Source organism: Vigna unguiculata, chromosome 7 (assembly GCF_004118075.2).
Source record: "Vigna unguiculata cultivar IT97K-499-35 chromosome 7, ASM411807v1, whole genome shotgun sequence".
NCBI classification, from domain to species: Eukaryota; Viridiplantae; Streptophyta; class Magnoliopsida; order Fabales; family Fabaceae; genus Vigna; species Vigna unguiculata.
This window is the reverse complement of record NC_040285.1, coordinates 9,818,610-9,830,293: the sequence shown is the minus strand read 5'-3', so window position 1 is coordinate 9,830,293 and position 11,684 is coordinate 9,818,610. Positions and strand designations below refer to the sequence as shown.

At 27.8% G+C, this 11,684-nt stretch overlaps 1 protein-coding gene across 1 annotated transcript; it reads left to right on the top strand.

Annotated features, from left to right (window-relative positions):
- The first annotated feature begins 281 nt into the window (after positions 1-281).
- On the top strand, positions 282-4,411 carry LOC114191822 (serine/threonine-protein kinase PCRK1-like). The gene is made up of 5 exons (XM_028081231.1): positions 282-813; positions 1,491-1,892; positions 2,135-2,395; positions 3,059-3,181; positions 3,473-4,411. The coding sequence occupies exons 1-5, from the start codon at positions 724-726 to the stop codon at positions 3,977-3,979; spliced, it is 1,383 nt and encodes a 460-aa protein (XP_027937032.1). The 5' UTR covers positions 282-723; the 3' UTR covers positions 3,980-4,411.
- Positions 4,412-11,684: the final 7,273 nt, after the last annotated feature.

Sequence of the window (11,684 nt, the reverse complement as noted above, 5' to 3'; positions counted from 1 at the left end):
TTTCATAGAAAAATAAAAATAAAGTACATACTATTTGAAAAAAGTTAAACAACAAGACATTTTAAATTTTAAGTGACAAAGATATTAGAAGATCTAAAACTAAATTTAGTTTAATAAAAACATATTTTGCCTTCTTCTTCTTTTTTTCCGCAACACCTCGTCCTTTCTATGTCGAGTCTATTGAGGTTAAAAAAAGGGAAGAAAAAAAACACGTCTTGTTCTGCAATGAACTTTGCCCTGTAACGTACAAATTGCAAATTTTGTTTCTTATTGACTTGTTCTATCTACCATTTAACTTTCCACTGCAAATGAACTAACTCTACGAATACGTGTGAATCCACCAAAAGGAAATAAGAGACAAGACTGCGTGTATCGCCTTGACTTGACAAACCCAATTATGTTTCTTGCCCGCACAAGAACACATCGACAACACCTTAAGCTGGCTGTGTCTGTTTCTTCTTCCTTTTCTTCAGCTCTTTATTACTTGGTCTCTCAAATCCAGAAGACACGTTCACACCACACAAAGTTTGGATCTTAAACAATGCTACTGTAAGAAGAATCAACTTGTATCAATTGAGGTTGTTTGCTTGATTTGGCTTCCAATTTGATTGGTGAGCTGACCCTGCGAGTCGTGCAGAGCAGAAACTTCTGCTGGGGCCTTTCACTTTGTTCTTCTCTTTTTGGGAGCAATGGCTTAAGTGGGTCTTCCTTGTCAGAACCTGGATGCCAAACACGGAAGAAAAAAAGGGGATTTTTGGTTTTGTTGGGTCAGAAAAGCCGAAGCTTTTTGGGGTCAATTTATATCTATTTGAGGTGAGTTTTAGAATCAAGATATGTTTTTTGGTTTTTCTTTGTAAACTAGTATGGCCTGCAATTGAACCCAAATGAAATGAGTGAAAAGGTATACAAGGATTTCTATTTTCGTTCAATCCCTCTTTTTAATTTGGAGACACATGCCATTCTTAGTTTGTTTTCCAAAAGTTTTTTGGTTTGTTACCAATTCTATGTCAATTTGGTAATTTAAAATTGGCTTACTTGAAGAATTGAGTGCTAGAATAGGATTTGTTCTATGGATCATGTTGGCTAGAATTAGTTAACACAATTTCTGACGGGGTTATCTGAAATTAGAGTTGTTGGGAGGAGTATGGAGTAGTGAGTCTCCAAATGGGTTTCTCCTTTCTGAATTGGTGATGAATTAGGAAAGGAAACAAAGTGCGATTGAAAAATTATGGAATAGTGTTAAAGAAGTGGAATTTAAGTCTATCTCAATCCAAGAATAAAACTGACATGTAAGGTAAAATTTGTCTTTATTTCTAGCAGACGTGGATGTGAATGTCCAACAAATAGCTTCTTTGTGAACGTGAAAATTATATGTAGGATGTGAAATCAAACACCCTGAGACATCATGTTGACCTTCAATTCAGATGCCATGATACTTTTCAGTGAGTCTACTTTTCTTAATATGTTCTTCAAATTTTCTGATAATGCAGTCTAGTTCAAGTCAGGTAGCAATGAAGTGTTTTCCATTCTACTTTGGAGAGAAGAAGGATGGTCCTAAGACCTTGCAATCGATATCGGGTCGGTCCAACAGTTCTACTAATGTTGAGGCTGAGATGAGAAGATCTGGTTCTGAATTGAACTCTATGGATGCCTCAGACACCAGCACAGACTCCCTTAGGAGAAATGCATTTCCCAGTTTGTCTCAAAGACCCAGCAACCTCAGAGTATTTACTGTACCCGAACTAAAAACAGCCACAAAGAGTTTTAGTCGCTCTGTGATGCTTGGAGAGGGTGGGTTTGGGTGTGTCTACAAGGGGTTGATCAAGAGTGTTGATGATCCTTCCACAAGAATTGAAGTTGCTGTTAAACAGCTTGGCAGAAGAGGAATTCAGGCAAGGAGTTTCCTTCTAACTTTTCCTCTTAAGTAGCATTTTTAATCGCTGATTCAATGCTAGAGACAAGACAATTAGAAGTTATTATTATAAGGAGCATTATCTTCCCACAGTTCAAGTTTTTATTGTATTTGAAAACCTTACTTGACCCTCTAACAGCTTTTTGATGTATGTTAAGGTTTTCTGATTGTTTTTCTGTACTATTTACTCTACATTAAATGTTTGCTACTTTTGGATTACAGGGGCACAAGGAATGGGTAACAGAAGTGAATGTTCTGGGTATTGTGGAGCATCCAAATCTGGTGAAACTAGTGGGATACTGTGCTGATGATGATGAAAGAGGAATCCAGAGGCTTCTGGTTTATGAATATATGCCAAACAGAAGTGTGGAACACCATTTATCACCACGATCAGAAACTCCTCTACCATGGAATAGGAGGTTGAAAATAGCCCAAGATGCAGCTCGTGGCTTAACATACCTGCATGAGGAAATGGATTTTCAGGTATAGTCATATAGCATAATTTTATTGATCAATTAGATAATGCCTTCATTGCCTTGTGCAGAAAGTAGAGACTTAACTGTTTTGATCTCATTTAGACATTCCAATAGAAGGAAGATGGGAACAACTAGATTGGAGTTCGGTTGAAATTTAATTTTATAGTTAAATATGTTTTTAGTTCCTAAACTTATTTGCGAAATTGAAATTGATCATTGTCCCCAACTTTGATACATTTTGGTCCTGAAACATTAAAAATGACTGGATATAATCCTTATAACTGAATGACATTAATTTTTTTTGAGTTTATTAAACAATGTTTTAGATTAGCATTTGAGTTGGAATATGTCAAAAGGTGTAAATAGCTCAAGCGCCAACCTAAAACAGATTAGCATTTGAGTTGGAATATGTCAAAAGGTGTAAATAGCTCAAACGCCAACCTGAAACGACACGTAAAAAAAATTGAACGCAATTGGATTTAGAGGAATATATTCATTCATTTTTAAAGTTTGGGAACTAAAATGTATCAGAGTTTGGGACTAACGAAATCCAATTCATATATAAGTTTAGAAACTAAAAGCATATTTAACTCTTAATTTTATTGCTATTTAAGTATATGTTGTGCAGCTTGGAATTGTTGTGCTGACTGTTATCTGTTGTGTGGTTTAGATAATTTTCAGAGATTTCAAATCTTCAAATATTCTTTTGGACGAGCAGTGGAAGGCAAAGCTGTCAGACTTTGGGCTAGCAAGATTGGGACCATCTGATGGGTTAACTCATGTCTCAACAGCGGTATGTTCTTCACCCAATTCAAACCTGCATTTCTTATCTTTTCATTCAATACTTTGTTAAGTACTCAGAATCAATAAGATATTTATGATGTTCACTCAAACAATTACTCTATTTTATGTTGACTACTATCATACAACATGATCATATTTATGAATAAATTTACCCTTTTGTAGTTAAAAGCTAAATGATTAACAAACTCATTAACAAACTCATTAACAAACTAATTGATTCAACATATAATCTTGTGAATCAACATACAACTTATGTTGATATGGTGTGTTTATTGATCAGGTAGTTGGAACAATGGGTTATGCAGCTCCAGAGTATATTCAAACTGGACGTCTTACATCAAAGAGTGATGTATGGAGCTATGGTGTCTTCCTTTATGAGCTAATCACTGGCCGGCGGCCGATTGACCGGAACCGGCCGAAGGGTGAGCAGAAGATGTTGGAATGGATAAGGCCATACCTTTCAGATGGAAGGAAATTTCAATTAATATTGGATCCAAGACTTGAGAGGAAACACCTCTTCAAGTCAGCACAAAAACTTGCTGTAATAGCCAACAAATGCTTGGTCAGAAACCCAAAGAATCGCCCTAAGATGAGTGAAGTGTTACAAATGGTGACTCAGGTTGTGGAGTCTTCAGTGAGTACTAATCCACAGCCACCCTTGAAGAGTGTTGTAGCCTCAGAAGAAGCTTCTACTGAAACAGTGAACAACAAAATTACCATGGATCAACAACCAGATTGTAATTGGTTAAGGTTGTGGAGGCCAAAATTTTTGAGTACATGGTTGTAGCTTTATACTGACCAAGCCAAAATAATTGGAGCAAAGTTTCTTTATGACAAGAATGATTTATTGTTGCTATTCTTGGAAACCAGAAAGAGCAGATCATGTTACTGCTATTTTTGTCACACCACCAAACAAAGAAATGTGTATAAACTATTTGTGCCACTTAGGGGTGCTTCAAGCTTATCAAGCTATTTGATGAAGTTTTTAAGGATGCTATGTTGGAGTGGGTAAGAGGAAAAGAATTGTGAATTTCAAGGTGGAGGCTGGATTTCTGTGATGTGATGCTAGATATCTTGATGATCCTAATGTATGTAGATGCTCTTAGAGAAGTGAAAATTAATCACTTAATGGATGCAAAATACTTCCTTTGTAAATTCTATATCTTTTTATTTGCACATTTTTTTTTAATAAATATGCATATTGAAATTTTGTTCCTTACATCTATAGTTGCTGATAATTTTAATAGTTAAATGAACAGATTTATGTTTTGAAACCATATATTTAATTTTTTTTTTTCTATACATAGAGAAGTGTGGGTATAGTATATCAGTTAGTTTTAACCTTTTTTATCAGTATAATATCAGTAGTATAACTTCAATACTATTTTAAAAGTACCTGGCAGTATATTAACATCTACCCTACGAATGTGTATAATAGTTGTTATGATAGGCTTTTATATACATACGTTATTTTATTTTTCGTTTTTTTCTCCATTTTTATAACTCATGGTTTTTATCTTTTTCTTCTCATATGTTTTACCCTTCTTCATCCCAACTTTCAATACCCCAAAGCAATGGAAACAAATCAGCATTATCCAAATAAGTCAGCTTCTTCCATCTCATAAACTTCATGCACTCCCATAAATTCTTGTATTTTAGATTATGTAATTCAGAATATAAATTTAATATTTTAAAATATATATAATACTTTTTATTTTGTATTTTAGAATACATAATCCAGAATATGAAAAATTGTATTACAAAAAACACAACCTATAATAAAAAGTTATATTTTAGATTGAACAATTTAAAAAATATATTTATTTCGAATTATATAATCATAAATGTATTTTTTATTTTATATTTCGAAATTTATAACCAGCCATAAAAAAATGTATTCTGAATTGTATATTCTGTATTATACAAATTTAGGGGGTGCAGGCACAAAATTATGGAAGTGCAGGAAAAAGATGGCCTCCAAATAATACTCTGCTTTCTTTTTACGTGAATAGTGAACACTTAAAAAAGATATATTTCACCATGTGGAATCATATAGAAACTATGCTTTTAAGATTACAAAAAAGATATATATATATATATATATATATATATATATCTTTAAATACTACATTTTTTATGTTAAGTAAATACTACATAAAAAATCAACTTGTAAAAGCGGTGCTTCTATCTAATCCCATGTTAGAATTAAATTTTAAGTCTAATTCAACCCCACAAAATTAACTTGTAAAGTGAGGTTTGCACCTCACTTATATGTTATGAAATAGTTTTATCTCTAATCGATGTGGGACTTCCAACACACCTCTAAGTAAAAGGTGTTCTTATTTGATCAGATCTTGCACCTCCGGTTAAGTCACTTTTACTCTATTTCTGCATTTTTCTTTCTCAGAAGCTCAATGGCGTTTATGTTTACTGTGTTTAGAATCGTTTTCACTTCGTTATTTCGGTTGAATCATTCCATTAAGGTTTATCGAATGTTTGTTCCGTTTTTCATTTTTTCACTTGCATCATTTCATTAAATTTTATCGGCAGACGATATGTAAGTTATTATTTCATGTTCATTGTACATTTTATACATGTTACTAATATATTAAGATTTGGATATCTATTTGATACTTGTTACAGATTTCAACATTCGTAATGATATAGGAAACTTTTTTTACCTTTTAAAGTTTAAGTTATTTATGTTTTTTTTTATAATTCACTATATTTTTATTTAATTTATATAATTTTTTGTTTTAACTTTTTATAAATTTAATAATTTGTTATGTCTTTGATTCTTAATTTTGATTTTTTTTTAATTTGTTTCCAATAAATATGGAAACATAAAATAAAATTTTAAATTTTAAAAATAGGAAGTAAGAAGAAAACAAAAATAAATAAAAAAACTTAAATATAAATATTAAAAATTTAAAACAGGACGGCTCAACCTTTTGATAGGCCTGAAACAAACTTAACAAATGATATTTTTTATTTAAAATTTATTTTTCGAATTTTTTTTATGTGAAATTATTTATTAAATTGTCATAATTAATTTCATTTAACATTTCTTTCTTAGTACAATATATAAAAAGGACTAATCCGTTTTATCTTTCTTGAGACATTGTTGATCTTAAAAAAGTTTGGTTTAATTAATTGTAAGGTACCCAGTTTGGTACTAGTGTGTCAAATTGGTACCCGCTTTTAAAAAAGTGTCAATTGCATCTCAACTTTTGAAAATTGCTTCAATTAGGTCCCTTTCAGACAGAGTTGACTAACGCCATTAGTCAACGTGCCACGTGTCAATCTGTGATTTTTTTTATTTTTTTTTTAATTTTTAATTTTTTTTAATTTAATTATTTTTTAAAATTTTTTTAAAAATTTTTTTTAAAAAAATTAAAAATGCAACGTGTCAAGTCCCTGTGTGTGACACATGGCATTGTAATGCCACGTGTCAGTGTCACTATTAGATGTTATTGTATTGATTTCGATTTACTCCCCACATATGTCTTTTTGTTTCAATTTAGTACCTAAGTATGTGTATCTGATTCAATTTTGTCCCAATTTTTTTTTTAATAATTAAAATATTTTTGTAATCCATTTTTTATAAGATTAAAAATAATTAAGTATAAATATTTTTACAAAATTAAGTACTAATATTTATAATGTTTCTCTCAATTTCAGACCAAATTTATTATTTGTATGAATGTTATGCTATTTTTTTTTATTAAAAATGACTTAATAAAATGACTTTTACTACTAAATTTTAATATAAATATCAAATACTTAATTTTTTTAAAACTTTTATACTTAATTACTTTTAATTTTATTAAAAAATATTTTAATTATTAAAAATTATTAGGTCAAAATTGAATCAAATACACATAAGTAGGTACTAAATTGAAACGAAAAAACATAAATGGGGACTAAATCAAAATCATCACAATGGCATCTGATAGTGACACTGACACGTGGCATTACAATGCCACGTGTCACACACAAGGACTTGACACGTGGCATTTTTATTTTTTTTTTTAAATTTTAAAAAAAATTAAAAAATTAAAAAAAAATTAAATTTTAAAAAAAAAAATAAAAAAAACCACAGATTAACACGTGGCACGTTGACTAACGGCGTTAGTCAACTCTGTTTGAAAGGTACCTAATTGAAACAATTTTCAAAAGTTGGGATGCAATTGACACTTTTTTAAAACCGGGTACCTATTTGACACACTAGCCCCAAACTGGGTACTATACGATTAATTAAAGCAAAAAGTTTTTATTATCTTTAGTTTTAAGAAACTCCTTTCAGGAAAAACAACCAACACTAAAATTGTTAACATTATTCTATAATTTATATATATATATATATATATATATATATATATATATATATATTTAGAACAAAATTTATTCTTTTTATACAATTAAGAATGTCAATTGATTTATGATTTTCCAAGCCTATAATTTCCCTTAAGATATTTAATTCTTCAATTAAATCAAATTTATCAATATCTAACGAATTATCATGTTTTAAATATTTTTTAAGGTTTAAGTATTTTTCTTTTAAAAATGAAATACACAAGACATTTGCTCTTTTTTGTTCATAGCTTTTTTTTTATTATGCAATTAAAGTCTCAATTTTTTTTTTAATTTTTAAATAGCGTGATTCAATTTTTCTAGTTGACATATCTATATATTTTTATATGAAATAAAAAAAATGATAGTATATAAAACACTACTAAAGATAAATATATAAAATGAATTAATTAAAACAGTAAAATCTGGTTGTGGTTATCAAAGAAAATAAAATTTATGGTAGACTTGTAGTATCTTGAAGTCTCAAGTTTCTTCTTCGTTCTTAAGTTTTAATTTTTTCACAAACTTGCAAAGTTGTTTGTTTTAAGATTAATCATTAATAAAAATAATTAAAAAAATATTGCTCTTAATAGTAACTCTTTTTTTTTCCCAAAACTTGAATTATCTTTCTACATAATACTCAACCTTGAATTATGCTCTAATTAATCTATCATCCATCAAAAGATTAAACCATAGTCTAATTAATAATTTTGTAAAAAAATTCAGTTTCTCCTCAAGATATATGCAAAAAAAAAAAAAAATCTTTCAAAACTCGTAAATCTAAAAGTACCGAAAAATAAAACTAAGCAAAATAAACACATTTCTAATTCTAATACAAATCCAACAAAGAATAAAAATAACAACATCAAAAATAGAAAGAAAAAACATATTAACCAGAGATGATGATGAAAAAATTGATACATACGAACAACATGAGATTCAAGAGATTTAAAGGATATAATCTGCTAAAACCTTAGAAAAAAAATTATTAGAAGAAAATAAAGTAAGGAGAGGTAAGAGAAGTTGTAAAGAGATAAAAGAATAAAATAGAATCCAGATCGATTATAAAAGAATAAAAATAGTTAATCATTCTCTTTCTTGGAAACAAAATTATAATTTAATAAAAGAATGTTCAATTCATCAATTACAATTTTTACTACCAATAAAAATTAACATACATTAATAATAATTTAATTAAATTTTATTTTCAAATATAAACTTATAATTAATTTAATAAAGCTACATTAGTAATAAAATCTTTTTGTAAAATCTTTTTTATCTTAAACATAATTTTATAATTAGTTTAATAGAAATATATTGATTAGTACTAAAAAAATTGAGGCCTCATAATTTATAATTAATTTAATAAAAAAATATTAAAAATAAAAAATTATTTTTGAGATCTTCTTATACTGGAGAGAGTACTTTATGCACTTTACTTTACTTTACTATTGAGTCGACCGTGATTTAAAATATAGTAAAAAGAAGGTTAAAATATATTTTTGGTCCCAATTTTCGTCAAGTTTTTTTAAATAAGTCCTAATTTTGGTTTTGTGTTCAGATAGGTCCCAATTTTCGTCAATTTTGTTCAATTGGATCCTTTTTTGCTAAAACCGTTTAAATCATTAACGAACCGTGACGGCCACGTGTCACTTCGTGGTTTTTTTGAATTTTTTTATTTTTTTAAATTTTTTTAAATTTTTTTAAATTTTTTTAATTTTTTTTAAATGTACACATGTCAACCCAGGAGCGTGTCACGTGTCACTTCGTGATTTTTTTGAATTTTTTTAAATTTTTTTTAAATGTTCACGTGTCAACCCAGTAGCGTGCCACGTGTCAAAGTCAATGTTCTATATTCAATTTGGTCCCTATATTTGTTATATTTGTTTAATTAGGTCCCAATTTTTGTTAATATTAACCAATTTGGTCTCTCTCCAAATTAAAATCAAATTTAATTTTTATATTAAAATTCACATTTTTTATTAAATATTTTTATATAATATATTAAAATTCACATCATTATAACGTTGATATAAAAATTAAATTTGGTCACATCTTCGATAGGGACCAAATTGATTAATGTTAACAAAAATTGGGACCTAATTGAACAAAAATAACAAATATAGGGACCAAATTGAATATAGAATATTGATTTTGACACGTGACACACCTCTGGGTTGACATGTGGACATTTGAAAAAAATTCAAAAAAAAAAATTCAAAAAATTCAAAAAAAATAAAATAAAAAATTCAAAAAAACCACGAAATGACACGTGGCATGCTCCTGGGTTGACACGTGTACATTTAAAAAAAATTTAAAAAAATTTAAATTTTAAAAATATAAAATAAAAATAAAAAAAATTCAAAAAGACCACAAAGTGACACGTGGCAGTCACTGTTCATAGCCGTTAATGATTTAAACGGTGTTAGCAAAAAAGGACCCAATTGAACAAAATTGACGAAAATTGAAACTTATTTAAACACAAAACCAAAATTAGAACTTATTTGAAAAAACTTGACGAAAATTGAGAAAAAAAAAGTATTTTAACCTAAAAAAAACACGTAATAATAAAGTTAGAACAAAATTTATACGTCTTAACTGGATTTGTACATCCGAATGGATTTGGGAAATCCAGTAAACATAAGTACCGGAAGTCCAAACCCAGTACCTTAATCAAACTGATTTAAGATTTGCAAGTAGGGTTTCGAGTTCGATTTGTCTGAAAACAAAAATTTAAAAATGGTAACCAAGGCTACTTGTAAAAATAGATTTTAGTGCCATATATCGGATTTCAGTTTAACCGTTTCATTTTGTAAAAACCGGATTTTGGATTTCGAAATCCGATTTGTATTGTGCAGAACCAATTTTTTTAAATTATTTATTTATTTTGAAATGTTTTATAATTATTTTGAATTATCTTTTTAAGTTGGGCTGATTTTGTTAGTTTTATTTATAATATTTTATTTATTTAATGTATGTGTTTTATATTTGTATTTTTAGTTTTATTAATTGGTTGAAAATTGTAATAATTTTTTAATTTAATGTTAGTTATTTATTAATTGTGTTTTTATTAATTTAATAATAGTGTTTTATGTATTGATTTGTTTAATGCTTATTTTTTTATTAATATCTTTTATTTTTGTTTCTTTTTTAGATTTTTTATTATGTATCATATAATTCTTTTTATGTAATTTTATTTTTTATTTTGCAATTTCTTTAAAGAATTATAAATATTATTTTAAATTTTTATTATATCATGTAGATTATTACAATCTTCTTATTGTTATATAAGATGGAAGATTTTTGTTTGAATTTTTTTATTCACAAATAAATTTCATATACATGTTATATTTCTCTTCTTTTATTAATGATATACGTGATAGAGACTATACACCTAAGTTTATAACTTGTGAATTTTTTTCCACACGTAAAAATTTGATTAAGTGGATTTGAGAGATTGCTTAACATATTTAATATTTAATAATTAATATATTTTACTTCAATTAGTTAAATTTTATTGGATGAACAAATGCCTCTTTTGAATGATTTGAAATGAAAGAAAAATTTAGAATGGAGATGAAGAAGAAGTGCTGTGCAAACGAAATAATATATAATTGACTGTGGCCGGATAAGTATGTGCACAAAGAAATTAACAAAGTTACATAAATTTTAGGAAACAAATATATAAAATAAGAAAAGAGAAAAGAGGAGTGTAAATAAAATAACTTATGAGAATAAAATAAAAAAATAATGTTATAGTAGTCAACCGCACATGGAGAAAGACATAAAAATCCTTTGAGATCCATAATCTTCAGAAATTTTATGAAGGAAATACTAAGTTGTGAGCATGGGAGGAACTTCATCTACATATGATTAAATAGTTCTGCCATCAGATCGAAAGACCTAGAATTATGTCAATTTTACCCTCACAAATTTAATCTATATTTAAATGAAGTTGTTCTAATCCGTTAGATTTTTTTTCAGTTCACTTTTAAAAATAATTATTTTAATTTAAAAATTAAATTAATATTATTTTATATATATAAACAATTAAAAAATTATAAATAAAAATAATTATTATAATTTAGAATTATTCTTTTACGAGATCTCATGCAGTATTGATCAAATTTATTCACATG

What these genes read in the sequence shown, in the direction of transcription:
- LOC114191822 (XM_028081231.1), top strand. Translation starts at nt 724, where the DNA reads ATGCCAAACACGGAAGAAAAAAAGGGGATTTTTGGTTTTGTTGGGTCA. An exon ending in TTGGCAGAAGAGGAATTCAG is followed by an intron (nt 1,893 to 2,134) that starts GCAAGGAGTTTC and finishes TTTGGATTACAG; the next exon opens with GGGCACAAGGAATGGGTAAC. An exon ending in TAACTCATGTCTCAACAGCG is followed by an intron (nt 3,182 to 3,472) that starts GTATGTTCTTCA and finishes TTTATTGATCAG; the next exon opens with GTAGTTGGAACAATGGGTTA.